Source organism: Theropithecus gelada, chromosome 12 (genome assembly GCF_003255815.1).
Source record: "Theropithecus gelada isolate Dixy chromosome 12, Tgel_1.0, whole genome shotgun sequence".
NCBI lineage: Eukaryota > Metazoa > Chordata > Mammalia > Primates > Cercopithecidae > Theropithecus > Theropithecus gelada.
Window position 1 is genome coordinate 15663870 of NC_037680.1, and position 22584 is coordinate 15686453.

At 37.4% G+C, this 22584-nt stretch overlaps 1 protein-coding gene across 1 annotated transcript in view; it reads left to right on the forward strand.

The window, feature by feature from the left end:
- THSD7B (thrombospondin type 1 domain containing 7B) overlaps positions 1 to 22584 on the forward strand; it is an 886725-nt gene that overhangs the window by 750881 nt on the left and 113260 nt on the right. The window contains exon 16 of the mRNA XM_025405082.1: positions 17015 to 17148. Within this exon, the coding sequence (XP_025260867.1) occupies positions 17015 to 17148 (134 nt within the window). The remainder of the gene's footprint in view (positions 1 to 17014; positions 17149 to 22584) is intronic.

A 22584-nucleotide genomic window follows, 5' to 3' on the forward strand; every position in this document is an offset into this window, starting at 1 on the left:
CAATATAAAAACTAAAAAACTAAAAGTCTGATATACATATAATGTCTTATCTAAAATGAACTGTGAGTTGTAGAAAAAGGGTCAGCAAATATGACTTTGCAGATAATAAGATCTTGTTGCCACTACTCAACTCTGCTAGAGTAGCACAAAAGCAGCTATAGACAATAAATACATGAATGAGCATGGCTGTGACTCAGTAAAACTTGATTTAGAGAAGTAGGTAATGTCAGCAAAAATAGTGGAGAAAAGATCTCCCCAAACCTCTTCCTGCATAAAAGCAGCAGGAACCACTTGGCAAAACTTGTCAAAATGAAGTTTCTTAGAATTCTGGAAATAAATCAAGGGTTTGCAGCAATCTGGAGAGCATTTACTCAGAAAAATGACTGATTCTTGGTGAGAACTGAGAGACTGAGAGATTTCTTGCATTTTAACTTGCCCTGTTTCCAACCCCAGCTGCAGGGTAGCCTTGAAAGAAGCTGCCCACAATTGTGGTAAAACAACCAACTCCAACACCTAGCATTTTGGAAACCAGTGGAGAGGGCTGAACAGGATTGGAACTCCTTCAAAGCCCTATTTTTGAAGAATTGTTATTGTTTGAACGGTCCAGTGTTTCCCTGGAAGACCCCACTCACATGGCTATCTTTGTTTGACCTAACTCAAAGCTGGTCTGGTACAAACAGCTTTTTCTCTGATACGCTTTTTCTCTAGAGAAAAAAACTGTTTAGTCTAAAACACTTAGAGGCAATTGTTTAACTTGTAGCTACCTGAGATAGTATATAACAGTTAGGGTAAACAATAAGGTAACAAAAAACTTTAAAGGAAAAGCTAGAGAATGAGATGTTCATAGGGGTTCTGACAAACTGTAAGATATTCCTAGGAATTAAAAGAGCATGCAAGTATATAGGGCTGTGCACATACTTAGGAAAGCACTGACAAGACCCTAAGATCTCACCTCAGGCTAACTATGAGACTTGTTGGAAGCAAAAAAAAAAAAAAAAAAAAGATGAAAACAAAGGCAGTTTTAAATTGCCTAGCTAAATGTTGAACGTGTGCCCCAACACATACATACAGCCACTCAGCAAAGACTGGTAAACTTACTAATTCCAGATATCGAAAGGAATCCTTGTCAGATCATAACACAGAGACATTATTATACATGACAAACAGTATACACATCATAGAGTTATTTCAGAAAAGTAACTAAACAACAACAAACATTGGGGAGAGTGAAAAACCTGGTTTCCTGGGTTGCCATATTATATTATTTTAAATGTCTTCTCTTTAACAAAAAACTGTGATACACGCGAGAAACAAAATATGGTCCAAAAACACGAAGCAGTCACTAGAAGCTGTCTCTGAGGAAGCTGGAATGTTGGACTTAAGGAGACAATCTTCTTCAAATATTTTATTTAATTTTATTTTTAATTGACAATAATGGTAAATATTCATGGGGTACATAGTGATGTTTTGATACATATAATATATGGTGATCAAATCAGGTTAATTCACATATCCATTATCTCACACACTTATCATTTCTTTGTGTTGGAAACCCTCAATATCTTCCCTCTAGCTATTTGAAACTATATATTATTGTTAACTATAGTCATACTACAGTATAGAACACTGCATGTCCAGCTGTAATATTAGACAAGGGTTTTGAACCTATTTTAAATATGTTCAAAGCACTAAAGAAAACCATATCTAAAGAACTAAAGTATGAGAATAATGTGAAACAAAATAAAGAATATCAATTAGCCAGATAGAAATTTTAAGAATCACATAGATATTCTGGAGGTAAAAAAGTTGAAATGAAAAATTTGCTAGAGGGCTTAACCAACAGTTTTGGGCAGACAGAAAAAAAAAATTCAATGAATTGAAATATATGCCAATTGAGATGATCTAGTCTGAGGAACAAGAAAGATTAAAAAGTGAAGAACAATAAGAGCCTCAGAAATCTATGGGTCTATGGGACATTATCAAGTATGTAAACATTCACGTAATGGTAGTCCCAGAAAAAAGAGGAGAGATGGAAAGGGGCAAAAAAGATTATTTAAAGAAATAAAACCTAAAATCTTCCTAAGTTTGATGGAAAAGTATAAATTCAAAAGCTCAACAAACTTTGTGAAACATAAAATAAGAGCTATTTTCACCTAGATACATCATAATAAAAACTGTCAAAGCCAAACATAAAGAATCTTGACAGCAGCAAAACAGAAGTGACTTATAAACAAATGAATGTCAATATAGGATTAACAGCTGAGTTCTCATCAGAAACCATGGAGACAAGAAGGCATGAGGAAGACAAATTAAATATACTGAAAAACAGTCAATCAATAATTCTATATCGAGCAAAGTATTCTTTGAAAATTAAGGAGAAATTAAGAAATTCTTAAATAAACTAAAACTGAGTACATTAATTACTAGCTGACCAGACCTACATTAGATACTAAAGGAAGTCTTTCAGGCTGAAATGAAAGGACACTGGAAAGTAATTCAAATCTGCATAGAGAAAACAAAGAATACCAGTAAAGGTAAAGCTAAAGGTAATAACTACCTAAGTGTTGAACACTCTGCCTAGCAATAACACAATATACATTATTCTTCACTGCACATGGAGCATTCTCCAGGGTTTGCCATATGTTCAGATTCATAACAGTCTTAATAAACTTAGAAGTCTTGATATCACACAAAGTATTCAAGGGAAACAGAATAGCCAAAACAGCCTTGAAAGACAACAAATTTGGAGAACTTACACTTTTTTGTTTCAAAGCTTACTGCATAGCTCAATAGTCACAATCGTGTTGTACCAACATAAGGATAATCCTGTAACTCAATGGAATAGAAGTGAGAGTCTGAAAATACACCCAAATATTTATGACAATTTTGGCAATGGTGCTGTATTAGTTTTCCATTGCTGCTATAGCAAATTATCACAACCTTAGTGGCTTAAAACAACACAACTTTATTATTTTACAGTTCTAGAGGTGAAAAGATCAAAACAGATTTCACAGAGCTAAGGTCAAGGTGTTGGCAGGACTATTTCCTTTCAGAGGCTCCAGGGGACAATCTATTTCTTGCCTTTTCTAACTTTTAGAGGCTGCCATAGTCTGTGGCCAGATTACTCTAATCTTTGCATCATTTTCACACCCACTTCTCCTGTATCTGACCTTTCTATGATCCTCTTATAAAGACTCTTTTCATTATTACCGTCTGACTAAAATAATATAGGACAATCTCTCTAACACAAGATCCTTAACCATATATGCAAAGTCTTTTCTCTTTGCTACACAGCAAACATGTAGATCATTCAGATTCTAAGGACAGGGTGGGGATATCTCTGCAGTTCTGTTGTTCAGCATAACACAGGTGCCAAGGCAATGCAATGAAGAAAAACTGTCTTTTCAACAAACAGGGCTTGGACAACTGGATATCCACATGTAAAGAATAATTTAGATCACTCCCTCATATCATATGAAGATAGTAATTTAGGTGGATTAAATACCAAGATATAAGCACCAAAGCTATAAAACTGTTAGAAGAAAACGTTGATGTACATCTTTATGACCATGGATTAAGCAATTGACAATGAAAGCTCATGTAACCAAAGAGAAAAGAGATAAATTGGACCTTATCAGAATGAAAACATTTTCAATTTAAAGACACTATCAAGAAAGTGTGAAGGCAATCCACAGAATGGGATAAAATATTTGCAAATTATACATCTGATAAGGGTGTAGTGTTGAGGATAAATAAAGAACTCTTACAACTCAACAACAGGAAGACAAATAACCTGATTAATAAATGGGTTCAGGACTTAGACATTTCTCCAAAATATGTCTTGAAGAAGATAATCAAGCAGCCAGAAGGACCTGAAAAAATGCTCAGATGCTAAACATTAGTCATTAGGGAAATATAAATGAAAATAAAAATGATATGTCACTTCACACCCACAAAGATGCCTACAGCACAGTTAAGTGTTGGTAAAGATGTAGAGTAATTGTAATCATCATGTATTGTTGGTGAGAACCTAAAATGTTGCAGCCACTTTGGAACACTGTGTGGCAGTTTCTCAAAAAGGTAAACATAGCATTTCCACATGACCCAGCAATTCTACTCCTAGGTATATAACCAAGAAAATTGATAACATAGGTTCATGCAAAAAGTTGCCTATAAATGTTTATAGCAGCATTAGTCATAGGTGAATAACCAAAAGATGTAAACAGCCAAAATGTCCATCAAATAAAGAATGCAAAAACAAAATGTAGTACGTTCATACAAATGAGTACTAGTCAGCTCCAAAAAATAATGAAATACATGTTCATGGATGAACTTCGACAATATTATGCTAAATGAAAGTAGCCAAAAACAAAAAGTCACAGATTATATGATTCTGTTTATATGAAATTTCCAGAATAGGCAAATTCATAGAAGCAGAAAGTAGACTAGTGGTTGGGTTGACCGAGAAGGGGGAAGAATATAATGGGCAGTGACTGCTAATGGGTATGGTTTTTCTTCTAGTGATGAGGAAATATTCTGGAATTACAGATAGTGGTTGTGGTTGGACAACTTTGTGAATATTTATGTAAGTAAAAGTAAGTACGAGAGATCTAGTTCCCATTGTTGAAGATGTATATAATCCATGACTATTATAATCAGATGACATTTATTTTTAATGAAGAGTGATTTTTATAATATTCATATTCTCTTTTATTTTTATTCTTCATTAATACCTTATAATCTACCTTGTATATAGTGATTTATAAATAGTTAATGGCTTGATTTTAATTCTTTCAATGTAGGGCACTTTATATGTCTCAATTATAAAATTAAAGACTTCTTTTTTTTGGAGGAATCACTTCATACTCAAGAGAAATTTCAAACACTGACATTACTGTAGAATTGTACATGCCTCCTCGTACTATCATGAGAAATGGCAGTGATATTTTTTGAATGACTGAGGTTGTTTTGCTGGCTTAGCTGTTAGTGATTGGGCATCTCTTGTTCTCAATAATGTATCAGGGCTATGGAGGATGAGAAAGCATATAATTTCAAGGCTTGTGTCTGTCTCAGTCACTTCTTTTGAGGGTGCAATGTTAGTAAGTATTCAAAGATTAATTTATGTGGGAGTGCAGGTGTATTTTTGATGAAGAAAATGAGACAGTTGGAATTGATGATCAGTTTACTCTGAGCTCCAAAATTTCATCAACTTTGCGTTTTAATCCTAATCTTACTAAAAAAAAGTTACTTATTACAGCAACTTTGCTTAAAGTTTCTAAAGCTCATATACCATTGCTGTACATCTCTTGAAAATGGTAAGTATTAATATCAGGTTATGAAGAGAAAAACTAGACCCCAAGAGTCCCGTAAGTGAGCTGCCAGAAAATCAATGGCGGAACCTGAAATAAAACCTCTTTCTCACAGCTTCCTTAATACTGCCCTGCTCACCAGACCACAGATAATCTTTCACACAGTATCAAGGATCACTTCACCCATCATTGAAATGAAGCCACCCCCGAAGAGGACCACATTATCAATTTAATAGAACCCAACCAAGGAATCCAATAATGAAGGACAGGTATCCAAGACAAGTAAAGTACTTGATGCTGCCCATCTCCTAAATTGCTCTACAGATGCCATTTCATTAAACAGAAGCAGTGTGTTTCCTGCTAAGGAGTCATGTTTTAACAAACCCCTCCAACAAGTGAGAAGCTGGCTCAGATCTAGAACCCTAAGCTCTATACTTTAAAGTTCAGTCAACATGCATTTATTATGAGCCCATCATGAGTCCAGCACAAAAGAGATGCTATGTGGAACATAAAAGGTGTGAACGACATGGTCCCCACTTTCTGGGAGATCAAGCTGTCTCTGTGATCCTCGCTCCCTCATGCCGTCAGGGTCTGCCTGTAGTTATACACGGTGAGGGCTGACTACCTTGAATATTACCTGCCTTTAAGGGGAAAAAAGTCAATTCTTTCAGAAGTTTATTTTTTAAATTAATTCAAGACCTCCTTAATTGGGACAGGAAAGTGAGGTGATATTGTCTTATTACTGTCATCTCTACTGAGAAAAACACAAATGGATTCAGAAATGAGAAGATTTTGAATTCATATCAATCTAAGAAATATAAGACTCTAAATTCATTTATATTTTTACTCTCCAGAACCATTCAAATCTAAACACTGTAGATTATAGTTATAAGCAGTTAGAACTGATATTAGTGCATAATGCTGATCTTGTAAAAATAATAACAATGGGCAAAAGTTTTAGCTTCAGGTGATATTAGCATCGTGGTTTGGTATAGGCATGCTTTTCAGAAAGTATATTCATATTCATGTCTGTGTTCATGCATTCAGTATTGAAGTCAATATACATACCTATTGAGCACAGAACATAAACCAGGGACAATGGTTTACAAATATTTTTCTTTCTCTCTTTTTTTTCTCTTTCTCTCTCTCTCTCTTTATTTCCTTCTTTCTTTTTCTTTTGTGGAGACTGTGTTTTTGTGTTTTTTGGGGGTTCTTTTGCTTTTTTGTTCCAGAAAATATGATTTTCTGGAATTCTTAGTTCTCAGTAAATATCAGAGAAAGGCTGTTGTTGTTTGTACACATGTGTATATTTATGTTTTAACCCATGATCAAGGCCGAGTTTGTGGAAATATGCCCACCTTATATAAATGGGTTAGTTGACCATTCAGTAACAACATTTTGCGGTCTTAATTATTTATTGCATGTAGGAATATCTCCTCTTGTTAAAAGTGGCTTCTACCTTACCAACAGCAGCCTTTCCTTTGGCCAAACAGATGAAGTTTAATCAAATGGAGGCCAGATACAGGTTAGCCTTAAATGAACACTTTTCTTCAGCAATCATCTGTTTTTATTTTGTGAAGAGCCAGAAAGGTCTGTATCAGTCTTTGTCTGTTCCTCACTGTCTGCCTCAGAAGAAAAATGTTTGCAACAAAATACCCTTTATTCCATACAGCAACAGCTTTCAATTAGTCCATAATAAAAGTCTCCAGCTGTTGAAATTAGTGTGGAACTCAGAGCCAAGATCCCAATTTATCACCATGTAAGTGAATGGCAGGAATTCCATTATCCAATCAATTTTGCTTCTCACTTTTGCAAAGGTCAGACTGTGCCATCCTTGGTTATAAAACACCACTTCTGGCTCTATGTTCCACTTTAGCTTTCTCCCGGACGTATCAGGTCTGTTATAGAAGGACTCCCATTAAGTGTTCATACCTTCAACAGCCATTTTGTACTGGGCCTAGCCTTATATTTTGACTCATAATAGCACAAGGCTGCCTCAGAACTGCTTCTTTATACATTTATACTTTTCTACAGAAGAAAAAATTCACTGTGTGTGTGTGTGTATGTGTGTATATGTTTGTAACACTTCTGTGCAAAAGTCTCTTTAGGACTATATTATAATCATTATTTTCATTTTTGTCTTTTCCCTAAATGACGATGAAGTAATAATCTATTTTATCTCTTGGATAAAAAGATGCAGCAATTTCCTCCTTTCTCCTATTGTAACAAACTCATTTAGAAATTAGCCACATCAGGAATGGAGTTTGCAGACTGCAATTCGTATGTTTTTCCTTTTTTAAAAAATCAGACTTTCTAGACAGAATAAAGGCCATTTTTGATAGTTACCCTTTTGTTCTGTCCTCTTTCACTTCCTGATAAACTGTGGCATAAGTGATGTGTAAGAACTCTGATGCGTTTCAGAGTAGGGAAGGTTTGTTTGCAGTGCTGATTAAGAGACTGTAGCATCGTGGGCCTGTAGCTCTCACTGCATGATAAGAAAGTCTTAAAAAGGCATTTGTTACCAGTTATGGGCTTTCCTTTTGGATGTGATCCTAGAATTCAGGCCAGATCCAGTTTTGTGCTCGCCTACTGTGAATATTGGTAAGTTCTGAGCAAAACTTCCAAAGACCAGATTGCTTTTAAGGTCATGCATGACATCAGATTTATCCCAAGGAAGCCAACATAAGATGAAATAAGTTGGCAAATATGTTATGAAGAAATTTTCTTTGCAAATACCCAAGAGTTTCTGCTGCTCTTCTCATTAGCAATACTCCCTGGAATCCAGGGCACTTGCGAGGCTGCTGCCTTGTCTTTTTCCTCACAATGCTGTTGGTGAAAAACAGGAAACTTGAATGCGTTCCTAAGTATTAGAATATACTAATTTTAAATGATCCCAAAAAGTAGCAGTGATGTTTCAACTGTCTCTTTCATTTTCACTCCTGAATCTTGGTGTTTCTTTTTCCTTGTTATATACTGGAAGCTTTGTGAAAATAGTAATAGTGATGATCATTATTCCATAGCTATCACCTCATACTGAGACCATAGCAGTTTCCTCCTTTCTTAGCTCTTTCACACACTCTCATCTCCCTCACATTCAAGATGACTTATTCTTTCCCAAACTTTATTTGGAATATCTCACAATATAAATCTCAGAAGTATTAGTAACTCTCATTGTCCACAAATACAATTTTACATCATTACATTTTCCCGTTTACATACCCCAGCTAGCTGCAGTCTCCAGATTTTATTCTGTACACGTCATGGCCCTGTGTACATTTTATGAGAATTAAATTTTGGTTAGTTTGCTTGATTGATTAACAAATCTCCCTTTCAACGTATAGTAGTTCATATTAGGTTAATCCTAACTAGGGCTACTCATCCTTGTCCATTTGTACTTAATAGTCCAGCCACACAAATGTAGGATTTCTCTGCCTAAGGAGTGTGTGCCTTAAATTATATTGCTTCTTTATACAAACACCTTTTTGTAATCCAAATTATATTGATTTCCTGGGCATACTCTATAAGCTTCTTGCCTTCTTACATATATTGAGTAAGTTGCATGCAGCCTAGAGAAAAGGAATAGCATGAAGTTCTTAACCACTGAGAATAACAGGGAGTTGTATCAAGCCTTCTTCCAACAAAAGTCCATAAGGAAAGTAAAGGTTTTCCCCAAGCCTTTATTTCTAGGTAACAAAAAGTTGCAAGCCTGGGGCTTAAACTCATTCTCCTCTTTTTCTCGGTAAATCCTAAACAGCACCACATACCTTTCTCATTCACTTCATCTTAGGACATATATTTCTAAGGACTGAGATCTGTTAACTGATCTCTGCTTTTAACCCCACCTTATGCCTGTAACTTGTAGAACCCTAGCTGCCTTCCAGAAGGCAGACATGTCTTTTTTTCAGATGCTCTTTTTTTTTTTTTTTTTGCAACAGAGATAGAAAGTTTTCCATTTTCAGCTGATTTCTGGTCGTCATATTCTGTGGCCCAGACTCACTCACTCAATTTATCTATATACCCATTCTTGCACTAGACTCTAAACAGTATCTCCTAGATACTCCTATATTTCTGCACAATCAGAAATATAAATCCTAGATGGTAAAAGCATTGCATGGTGCAATCCAACCCTTTCTGAGACACATAACTTAAAAAAAAATTATTCTGATAAGAACACTTAGCATGAAACCCTCTTAACAGATTATCAAGTGTACAATACAGCATTGTTATCTACAGGCATGGCTTCATACAGTAGGCCTCTAGAACTTAGTAATCTTGCATAACTGAAGTTTTATACCCACTGATTAAGAACTCCCTATTTCCCTGACCCACCAACCCCTGGCAACCACCTTTCTATTCTTTGTATCTATGAGTTTGACTATTTTAGATACCTCACCTAAGTCTATCATGCAGTATTTGTCCTTTTGTGATTGGCATATTTCACATAGCATAGTGTCCCCAAGGTTCATCCATAACCTCTTTTCTGAAGACCTGTAAATTCAGCTCTTCCAATATTTTCTGAGAGTATCAATCATAGCTAGCATTGTATTGCTTTTTTCACTTGAACTTGACTGATGACTACAATCTGTTCTACGAAAATTGGAAGGACCACCATGGCTGGAGTCCCTGGCATGCTGTGAACAATCTCCAAAATCCTATCTGATTTCTTGCCATAATACAGCATGGCAGTGGGAAGCATCTCCCAGGGTACTGGAGAAGGCGTTTTAGACTCTGGAGTTAGCTTCCCTCTCTCATTCTATTTGCTGTGACTGTTTGCATAGTGCTGTGGAACAGAATGTGGGCTTTACAGTTCAACTTGCCCCAAGTGCCTATGTCAATATGCTCCCTCAGTTCTGTTAAAAAAAAAAAAAATACAGCGGGAGTCTGATCAACGCTCAAATGTGTGTCTGTATATGTGTGTTAGTACTTGCCTTGTAGGATATTGTGCACTTTATAGGATCTGTAAAACAATAATATGTGTTGCTGATTGAGTGCCCGTTACTATGCGTTCACTTAAAAATCGTAGTTTATTTTCATTGTCACTTAAACCACGCACAATCAGAAATATAAATCTGCCATAGGGGGAAATATAATATTCTGCATTTAAAAACTAAGGAATTTCTACTTATCTGTCATTACAAATAATCTAAACTACATCAGCGCAGATAGCTTAGCTTTAACTATGGTCTTTGAGACGAGTAGTCAGCCAGAGGCTGCCCTGTGTTAAATATGTTGTGTAGTGGGAAGCAGCACTGTGTGCAACATCCTTGAAGGGAGTCAGGAAGCACAGGAGCGGGGATGAAGTACATACATGGCTTAAGACTGCATTTATTAAGTCTCAGTGCTTCCACCATGGCAAGGAAAATAAGACTATGTGGATGACATGGATGGTTTAGCTGGGCGTAGGTGTTGGCTTGATTTTGAGGATCTCATGTTTATAAGATCATCCGTGATACTCAGGCCAGAGGGAAAGGGTTAAGTGCTTTAGATCATTAGAAAATGAAAGGTAAAGAGTCCAGAGCTCAGTTCTATGCTTAGTACCTGGGTAACAAAATCGTCTATATACCAAACCCCCGAGTTATGAGTTTACCTACATAACAAACCTTCACATATACCCCTGAACCTAAAATGAAAGTTGAAGTAATTTAAAAAGTATGTAAAGATATAAGCTGAAAAAAAATCCAGAGTTCAGAACTTCTCAAAAAAAATTATTCTTCAAAATTTTCTTCAAAATTGTTCTTCAAAAAATTACTCTTTTGAAAGTGATTTCTGAAGGTCTATTATATGCCTATATAAGCGGCAGTATGTTTTTAGGGCATAGCCTTTTTGTTAGTCAATTTCTTCTCTTCTTTATATGTAAAGGCAGCTGTTCCCTGCATTTTTGAGATGAAGACCTTATACTCTTAGTCAGCCTGAATTGGGAAAATGCCTAAGGGGAGAAAAGCTCATTCAAATTCAGCAGTGCCTTCAAATGAAATTAAAATTTCATTAATCACAACGGTGCCTACATTCATTTGACAAGAGATGACACCAACATGCCTTAGATTATGTTATTCATTGAGACTACAGACAAGGTTTAGGATGTGAAATGTTCGTGGGCCACTTGCAATAATGCTGCTGTCCTGAAGAGCCACACATCCAGATTGCAAACCACTGTTCTTAGGCGAAGGGGAACACAGCTACCAAAGTTATTCTAATAAACGTCCCTTGGCTTTAAAGTTCAACAATTTATTTTTCGATACATTTTGTTAAATAAAGCTTGTTTAGTATTGTTAGTTTCATTTTTAAGTTCTTAATATCAAAATTGAGAACACATAATGCATATTTAAAACCAAGATGATTCCTAACAAACCAGTCATGATGGGAAGCTCAGAGTATTCTGAGTCCATCTGTTCACTTTCTGTGTAGGTAAAAAATCTAGTGTGTGAAAATGCCTGCAAACAGGAGGATAGCCTGGGCCTGAGGCTTGAGCATCTGGCTTAAAATGAACAGTTATCAAGATGGGTAACTGACCCAGGACCACTGGACCTAGGATCTCCAGAGATACCTGACTCCCAGTGCTGCCCTTTTGAGTGACCAGTAGTACACGTGACAGGACCTAGGATCTCCAGAGATACCTGACTCCCAGTACTGCCCTTTTGAGTGACCAGTAGTACACATGACAGGCATAATAATTTTCCTGCATATGCCAATTCAAAAATGTCTCTGGAAATTTCCTAACCCACCATCTTCCCACAAATAATTGCAACCTTACAAAAGACATAGGCCTGCTCTTGCTTTAAACATGAAAGGTAGTTTACTGAAAGACTTTTAACTTTTTGAAATTGTCAAATACCTCTCCTTACCCGAAGACTAAGAATAAACTGCTATTGCAGCTTTATTTTTTATTTTTTATTTTTTTGTCTATATAAAGTAACAGGTATCATCTAATTTATAGGCAACTTTGAAAAGTCTGTTTCTGGCTTTCCTTTTGCAGGAATTTAGAACTATTAGAATTATGTTCATTGAAAAGGTATTCAGTGTCTCTTGGAGGATAGTGATGTGCCTGAACAAACTAAACAGGCAGAGCTCGTGCACCACTGGCCCCTACAGACTTGGCATCTCACCATCTCAGGGTGAGTGTGGGCATTAGCTTCCCTCAAATTTCAGTTATTTTTTTTTCCTGTAAGTAAGGATCATACCAACCTTGTCTAACTCCAATGAGTGTGATGACCAAGATTTAAGACACAGAATACCTTACATAAGCTATAAAGTTCTACACAGTATTATTGTGGTATCATTGCTGACCAGATACTATTAATGGACATATTTGTACAGCTTGTGGGAATGGTTGTGTTAGGACTAAAACCTAGCATTGCATGCATTATATTGTACACAAACAGATATAAATGCATGATTGATAAAAATGGAAGAACAACTTCTTTGTGTAAATGTGCTCTTTTCCAGTCAGTCAGACCAATCAGCATGGAGGAAAGCATAATTTAGTTGCTGATTGAATAAGAAAAGGGTCAGAATGTGGTAAATTGGGGGAGAGTATAGCCCAGGGAACCCATCTGGGGGGAAAGTGTGAGCCATGAATGAGAAAAGAGAGAAAGCATGAACACCTATTGAATGGCTAGGATTAAGTTCATTGAATTAGGGGATGGGATCCTAGGCCTGATGAAAGGCAAAATTGGACGTCTTATGGAAAGAGCTCACAACATTTGGAGAAGAAGCAATCTCATAGTGCTTTATTGATCTCAGTGTTCCTTGAGACCATTTCCCCTAACATTCCAATGAAATTGACATTGAATATGACTTGCCAGGATCTCTGGTCCCAGATGGGCCTTTGAACTGGTTTCCAAGTTCTACTGAGCAGCCACAGTGCCCAGCATGGAGGTCTCAAGCCTGAAGGCCTCTACCTGGGTCTTGACTTGCAGCTTCACTAGAGCAAAGGTTTATTGCTACAGAAACGCAGAAGCTGTAAATTTTCTATTTTTTATGTGGTTGTTGTTAAAGGATTATTTGTTTTATTTGAGTCTTTGAACCCTACAGCTCTGACATACAAGAATGACTTCCACCAAGCCCCAGTAAGACCCGGCTTTTATGGCAAGGAAGTCAGTCTGTAGCTAGAGAAGCAGTATCAGAAAGCAGTACTTAGTTAAATTGATCAATTACAATGAATGGAGGCTTATTTAATAAATATTTAAAAACTGACTCAATGAATGAGTTTATGATATGACTCTGGAACTGGCAAAATTATAAAAACAGAATTCCCCAATGAAGAAATAACAAATAGGACTCATTACTAGGAGAATGAAATGTTGCCTCTCTCAGAGGATTTGGTCTTTTCAGTGGCATTTTTTAGCATCTATGGCCCTATTAAACCTTGTTATTTTTTCCCTAATTTGTGCCATTCAGAAATGGATTTCATTTAACTTTCCCATGGCTCATTTCTCTCCCTAGAACATTTTCATATGATTCCCTGATAAAGTCCATGCAGCAACACATTTCCATTATAAAACTATAATAAGCACCAACTAAACAGCAATGTAAAATAGGCAGAGCCTAAAAGACTGACAGGAGAAGGAATTGGGCATCTGGGTAGTTAATTTTTATTTTTGAATGCCCTGCTGCCTTTTTGTCTTTTGTGGGTGTTTTTGGTCCTCTGGATAAGATTCCTTGCCTGTTGGACAAAGGCTTTAAGGAGACATTTTTCACAGTTCTTAAAAGATATATATTTTTTTTCAACAAGAAAATCATCAACTGATACCTTTCAATGACATAGTGAGATTGCTGTTCTTCACCTAAGTTCCACAATGGAAAGAAAAGATTTTTATTTTTGTTCCTTCTTATCATCCTTTGTGCTTTGTAAAATATCCCTTACTCATTTCATGGAGTGGGACTGTTTTCTCTAGAGAATTAAGTGAGAGGCATTTAGCAACCTGGGTCCCTTCAATAATTAGTTTCAATTCAACCAATACTTATTAATAGCCTCCCCTTCACCTTATGTCTTGCGAAAAATATGCATCATGAAAACACAGCCTCTCCCTACAGAAGACACACATTTTTTTCCCTGGTAGACACTTAAACAAATGCTGACAGTTCAAGTATAACTTTGGTTACGATCAGAAGCATATGTATGCATGGAGAGTTCAAATTGTGTCTCTCTGAGCATATTCACTCAGTATGAAATAGACATACAGTTTTTGGGACTAAGGTGAGGTAAAGAGCTAAAGTAATGAAAGGCTAAAAGATACATAAAGGAGTCCAGGTGCCTGCTTTTTTGAGTGTTTGCTCCCCTAGCAGCCTAACATGTGTCCCTAACAATACCACTGCCCAGCCCCAAACACGTACACCCTGGCTTTATTATCTGGCTTAAAACTGGGACTGTCACTACATGCCAAAGAAACACTAACTGGGGTCAGAGAAAAAGCCTTGTGTTGTGATGGGGTTAACTTGGGCTTTAAAGGAAGAGGGTAAGGATTTGTTGGCTAGAATGAACAGCATGAACAATTCTTAAGTGATAGATACATATGGGGAAAATTTTCAAGTAATTCCATGAGAATGGAGAATCTTGTTTAAGAGGTGCTGTTTTAATGCTATTACTCAAGAAGGTATCCCCACATCTTCTTACACAGACCTTCTCCCTGTCTTCCAATAGCTTGGCATTGCAGATAGCTATCCTGCTGCAGGTGCAGACAACTGGAGCATAAAGAATATAAGCAAGAAACCAATATACAATCAGGTGGTCAAATGTTTATACCAAAGGTACATGCAACTAAACAAACAGTTTTTCATTTTCAATTTGGCTTTATATGGAAGGGAAGGTGAAAATCTAAGTTCTACTTAGTATTGATAGCTTTAGAAAAAATATTTTCATTTCAGAGAGGTTATCTCAACCATTTGCTCTTGAATTCATGCATGAAATATAGGAGAAATTAATTTTCGAATTAAGTTTTTCATCCACCCCCTGTTTGTACAAAGTACTTTGACAGAGGTGCTGTCTTCTATCTCAGGGGAAATCCAAAAAGCTTTGTTTAAATTAATAGATATTAAAGGGTTCAGAGAATGAAACCATAAATTCAGTGAAAGCATCGTTGTCATGATACAGTCAGATCAGCTAAACCCTCAGCTGTCATCAGCTCAGTTTTAGTATCTGGTTGGTTGGGATCCTATCTCTTCATTTTTATAGATTATTCTCTTACATCTACTATCCTATGACTGTTATGGGAAATAATTCTTCGACATAAGATATCACCCCCTTATTCTAATGTAGGAAATACTTCTGACCCTTTCATTCCATTCTTGGTAGCATTCACAGCATGAAATGTGATTCTTTTATTACTTAATTCCTTTCTTTCCACACACCCATTTCTACTTCTATTTTCCCATCTCCTTTCATTTTGCCCTCACATATTTGTGACTTTGTAGTTTATCTTCTTGTGAGTTCTAAGTGAGAGAGCCAAGAAGGACCAGATGGTTAAAAATAGTTTCTGACATTATTTTATGATTCCTCAGAGGCAGTCTTGCAAATCACCTTTTCTCATTTGATTTTTGCCTAACATGCTGACAGTGCTCCAATCTTGTCTTTTGATTATCCTATTACATAGTGCCTTCTTTTGCATTTAGTAAAACCATACAAGCAATGGTTCTGTTTGGATAATGCAACCTAGTTATCATTTATAATTTTATGGAATTAGAAAGGCAAGAGGAGGAAAGGATTGAGAATTAAGCTATTACTTAAAAGGAAAAGCATGAATTAACTACACTGGTGATAGGTGGACCCATTCTTTGTAAGCATGCCTACAATTGAGCCATCTTTGTGATCATGCAATGGAACAGTGTTCTTTTTCTTACCTAGAAAGAGCACTGTTCCCCATATTAAGGAGCAATGCAATTGAAATGCAGCCACAAAGAGGCAGACAAACTCAACTGGCTGCCCACTGGGATACAATTTCAACTAAAAAAAAATCACCACAAACAAATGTATAGGAAATAACCTAAGAATTCATTTACTGTACTCATTGTTTTCACCATAAAAGTGTAAATATTCATAGTCAGTAATCATGCAGAACCACTAACAGTTTAGCAGCATTTCTCTTGGGGGTGTGTGTGTGTGTGTGTGTGTGTGTGTGTGTATCTGTTTTAGCTACCCTCTGAAAACAACCTACATATAGCTAAATTTATATGAAGCCACAATACACAGGAGGCTAAATGATTGCCTGTTAGCATTGATCATTTGAGTGCATAAAAAGAAATTTCTGGTGCAAATAATATCACTTTTCTTATGCATTATAAGAACCTCTTATATTCAAGAATAATTTTCCTTATATATGTTTGTTTCAATTGACATGTTAAAGTACATCTGAGAATACAATATACCATATAATTGAGAGCTGGACCATCTAATAGATGCTGTGTGAGCTCTCTGAGGAAATGAAATGATAATGGAATTCCTATTCTTGGCACTAGAAAATGACTGTCCTTTGTTCTCTTCTGTGAAAGCATACCATCATATTTTAGTTGATTTCCCCTGTATGCTTCTTTAGGCAAGTCAGTAAATTCAGAGAAGCCAAATCTATCTTGCTTTTTGGGAAAGTAATTTGGCTGTTTGGGCCAGAGTGCAGTTTCTTGGGTTATGTTCAGCAAGCATTACTAAAAGATAGGCTATTTTTCTATAAGTTGGATAGTTCCACATAATTGTTTTTCTTTCCTGTTCTTGACAGGTACATGAGGCAGTCCCATGTTACAGTGAGTGCAATCAGTATTCCTGGGTTGTAGAACACTGGTCTTCATGCAAAATCAACAATGAGCTGAGGTCCCTGCGCTGTGGAGGAGGAACACAGTCTAGGAAAATCAGGTGTGTGAAAATGGAGAGATTTGGGAAATAGGGGGAAGTGGAACTTACACATTTTTTATAAAAACAGCAGTGATGTTTATCCAAGTACACTCGATTTTCATGACATATACTCTGGTTTTTGCTCATCTTTGAAATATTCATTGAAATGTGTGCATCCTGACCTGCCACATGTGTATAGTAGGGTTCCTCTGCAGTGCAGCCATAATCCTTTAGCATATCCTGCAAATGACATCAGTGTGAGAACCACCTGCATGGAGTAGGCTGGTGTCACTCCACTGATTCATGGCCGTCATTCTTAACAAATTAGGAGATTCTGACTGTGTTGCCATTTCTCTCTTTTGCATTATGGTTAGTATAGTTGATGAACGTTTTTTCTTAACTGTGAATGTTGATAATTAAAAAGGTTACTTTAAACCCCATGATTAGCCTTGGAAACTAAAGTCTGAGAACGCCTATGAATAGTAGCAATACATGTTAATATAAGAGGAACACATCTCTGAGAGAATTTAGTGAATGCTAGATTATTTACTGTGGAAACTAGTTTAAAGTTTTTGGTTTATAAATATAGCAATGTTAACCAAAGGAAATACATGGCCTGAGTTTGTCAAGATGGTCTATTTTGAAATGATTTTGAAAGAAAGAAGAACAGTGTCCTTACCAACTAAGGATAATGGCAATGAACATTAGACAATTCAAACAGCAAAAGTTACAATATTTATACATAATGATTAGTATGTAAAATAGATAAGAAGCATAACTTAGTTAACTCCTGCACATGCATAGTGTATTATTTTGTCAGATTTAGGAAACTGTGTTTCAAATGGACAGTCAGCGTCCAAATCAGGTAGCTGCCTATTGAGTTAACTGTTGGAAGTCAGTTGCAAGGCAGAGCCTGGTTATGTCATTGATGGTTATTCAACATCTGTGAAATATACTTTATTCAGTAATTGAGTATATACCCACTATTTATGACAGTCTCAATGTTGCAAAATCACTGGTAGTCATGTTGAAAGGAAGAGCTGCTGGTGAAATTATAAAGTTGCTTCTCCCCACCAGCTCAAGCAAATGGCTAATAGACAAATTATCTTTCTTCCCTTTGTTCATTGCCCTTTCTTCTGGAAACTCAGATGCTCAGGCCGTTACAAATTTGAGGCTTTTACCTTTTTCTTTTTAAAATCTCTGTCTCCTGTGTCTTATCTTCTCATGGTTTTGAAAAACGATGGACCAACCTAGCTTGTAAAGTAATATGTAAATGAACTGTGGCATCTCTTACTTGTATCCTATTCAGGCCTCTTAGAAATATTCAAGGAAAATCTCAGGAGAAAAAGAAAAGCTTTAAGAGAATAAATTGCTATAGACAGAATTATGGAAGGTTTATTGAGGAAAACACACTTGAACAAGAAGGCCTTTCAGTCATTTGCCTCAGCTTAAACCTACAAAGCCTGATATAATACAAGCAGTATAACTACCAAGCATTACTCTACAATAGGGTGAATTGTATATCTTCCAACCCCTTCCCCACAAAAAAAATCTGTATGTCTAAGTTCTAACCCTCAGTAGCTCAGAATGTGATGATTTGGAAATAAATAGGATCTTTAAAGAAGTAATTAAGGTAAAATGAGGTTATTGGTATGGGTCCTAATCTATTCTAACTGGTGGCCTTATAAGAAGAGAAGACTAGGACACAGACATACATAAAGGAAAGACCATGTGAAGACAGGGAGAATATGCCCATCTATAAACCAAGGAGAGAGGCCTCAGGAGAAAAAAAAAAATCCAGATTACACCTTGATCTCAGACTTCTAGTCTCCAGAATTATGAGAAAATAAATTTCTGTCATTTAAGTGATCCAGTCTGTGGTATTTTATTATGATAGCTGTTTCAGCTCTTTTTATTTTGCTATGACAGAATACTACAGATTTAGCAATTTATAAAGAAAAGAAATTTATTTGGCTCATGACTCTGGAGGCTGGGAATTCCAAGGACAGAGCAGCAGCTTCTGGCAAGGGTTTTAGTACTGTTTCATAACATGGCAGGAAAGTAGAAGGGCAAGCAAGCATGTGAGAATGAGACTACAAGAATGAGCCAAGCTTGCTTTTACAACAGTCCACTCCCATGAGAACAAACTCACTTACATAAGAACTCAATACTAGAATAATGACATTCATAAGGCTTCCACCTTCAGGACTCAATTACATCTTAAAGACCTCACATCTTAGTACTATTATACTGGCAATTACATTTTCAACACATGAATTTTAGAGTGACATATTCAAACCATATCATTCTGCCCCAGTCCCCTAAAATTTATGTCCTTTTCACTTGGTGGAAGCTTCTGGCAAGGGCTTTTTGTACTGTATCAAAATGAAGTGGAGGGCATCACATGGAGAGAGGGCAACAGCTTGCATGTTAGCTCAGGTCTTTCTCTTTCTCTTCTTATAAAGCCACCAGTCTCGTCATGGTGGCTCCACTCTGATGACTTAATCTAATCCTGATTATGTCCCAATGGCTCCATCTCCAATCAACATACACATTTGGGAGATTAAGTTTTCAATACATGAAATTGGGGGAACACATTCAACCCACTGAGGTAGCCCTAGAAAACATACATACTCACAATGCACCATGCTGTATGTACATAATTACTTTTAAATATGTGAAGCAGATCTTCCAGTTACCTTGCATTCTGAGCTATTATTGACCTTAAAGTCTTATAATGAATGGAGTAGCTCATCTGTTCTCTTTCTTAAAACCTTCCACCTGTAGGGCATCTTCATAGTTCATCCATGACTAGAATCAATTATTAAATCAAAAAATATTTATGAATATTTGCCTTCTATGTATCAAATATTGTTCTAAGCACATCATATAAAAGAGTGAATAACATTTTGGTCCTCCAAGAATTGACAATATAATGTCACTGGGTCGAATTTGGTCCATTTGCCCACATGCAGTGGAAAGCCAAACACTGAAGCACCAGGTTTTTGCAGCAAGAAGAGTTCACTGTAAGTTCGTTGATAAGGAGATAGGAGGAAATGTTTAAATCTGCCTCCCTGAGTTGGGGATTAGGTCATGTTTTATAAGCATAAATAACAAGGTATGATCTGATTGGATCTTGCAATAAGGTGATGCTGAGAGACATGATTTGAGTGGATCCTCCTATAGGGTGATGCCGGGGACTTGACCTGATTGATCCTACATCCTACTGTGCAGTATCCACCTCTTAATTCAGTCTCTCTTCTGCGTACTTACATTCCCCTGGTGGTTAGTTCATCTGGGCATGCCCATTGGGTTTCATAACCTTTAGTGTAAGAGACCCATGGCAACTGAAAAACAACTCAGAAGGTGGTGCCAAGATGTCCGAATAAGAACAGCTCCAACCTCCAGCTCTCAGTGTAAGTGACACAGAAGTTGGGTGATTTCTGCATTTCCAACTGAGGTCTGGGTTCATCTCATTGGGGCATGTCAGACAGTGGGTGCAGGACAGTGGGTGCAGCCCAACAAGTGAGAGCTAAAGCAGGGCGAAGCATCACCTCACCCGGGAAGCACAAGGGGGAAGGGAATTCCCTTTCCTAGCCAAGGGAAACGGTGACACACAACACCTGGAAAACTGGGTCACTCCCACCCTAATACTGTGCTTTACCAAGGGTCTTAGCAAACAACACATGAGGAGATTATAATCCCCCGCCTGGCTCAGAGGGTCGCACGCCCACGGAGCCTCCCTTATTGCTAGCACAGCAGTCTAAGATCTAACTTCAAGGCGGCAGCGAGGCTGGGGGAGGGGTGCCCGCCCAGCTGCGGAAGTGCCTGCGCAGCTGGGAAGCTCGAATAGGGTGGAGCCCACCACAGCTCAAGGAGGCCTGCCTGCCTGCCTCTGTAGATTCCACCTCTGGGGACAGGGCATAGCCAAACAAAAGGCAGCAGAAACCTCTGCAGATGTAAATGTTCCTGTCTGACAGCTTTGAAGAGATCAATGGTTCTCCCAGCACAGAGTTTGAGATCTGAGAACAGACAGACTGCCTGCTCAAGTGGGTCCCTGACCCGCGAGTAGCCTAACTGGGAGACATCCACCACTAGGGACAGACTGACACCTCACACCTCACACAGCCGGGTACATCTCTGAGATGGAGCTTCCAGAGGAATGATCAGACAGCAAGATTTGCTGTTCAGTAATATTCAGTCTTCTGCAGCCTCCACTGCTGATACCCAGGCAAACAGGGTCTGGAGTGGGGCTCAAGCAAACTCCAACAGACCTACAGCTGAGGGTCCTGACTGTTAGAAGGAAAAATAACAAACAGAAAGGGCATCCACACCAAAACCCCATCTATATGTCACCATCATCAAAGACCAAAGGTAGATAAAACCACAAAGATGGGGAAAAAGCAGTGCAGAAAAGCTGAAAATTCTAAAAATCAGAATGCCTCTCCCCCTCCAAAAGAACGCAGCTCCTCACCAGCAACAGAACAAAGCGGGATGGAGAATGACTTTGACGAGTTGAGAGAAGAAGGCTTCAGACGATCAAACGTCTCCGAGCTAAAGGAGTAAGTACAAACCCAGTGCAAAGAAACTAAAAACCTGGAAAAAAGATTTGACGAATGGCTAAATAAATAACCAATGTAGAGAAGTCCTTAAATGATCTGATAGAGATGAAAACCATGACATGGGAACTACATGACAAATGCACAGGCTTCAGTAACCAACTCTATCAACTGGAAGAAAGGGTATTAGTGATTGAAGATCTAATGAATGAAATGAAGTGAGAAGAGAAGTTTAGAGAAAAAAAGAGTAAAAAGAAATGAACAAAGCCTCCAAGAAATATGGGACTATGTGAAAAGACCAAATCTACGTCTGATTGGTGTACTTGAAAGTGATGGGGAGAATGGAACCAAGTTGGAAAACACTCTGCATGATATCCAGGAGAACTTCCCCAACCTAGTAAGGCATGCCAATATTCAAACTCAGGAAATACAGAGATCGCCACAGAGATAATCCTTGAGAAGAGCAACTCTAAGACACATAATTGTCAGATTCACCAAAGTTGAAATGAAAGAAAAAATGTTAAGGGCAGCCAGAGAGAAAGGTCGGGTTACTCACAAAGGGAAGCCCATCAGACTAACAGCGGATCTCTCAGCAAAAACTCTACAAGCCAGAAGAGAGTGGGGGCTGATATTCAACATTCTTAAAGAAAAGAATTTTCAACCCAGAATTTCATATCCAGCCAAACTAAGTTTCATAAGTGAAGGAGAAATAAAATCCTTTACAGACAAGGAAGTGCTGAGAGATTTTATCACCACCGGGCCGGCCCTACAAGAGCACCAGAAGGAAGCACTAAACATGGAAAGGAACAGCCAGTACCAGCCACTGCAAAAACATGCCAAAATGTAAAGACCATTGATGCTAGGAAGAAACCACATCAACTAACGAGCAAAATAACCA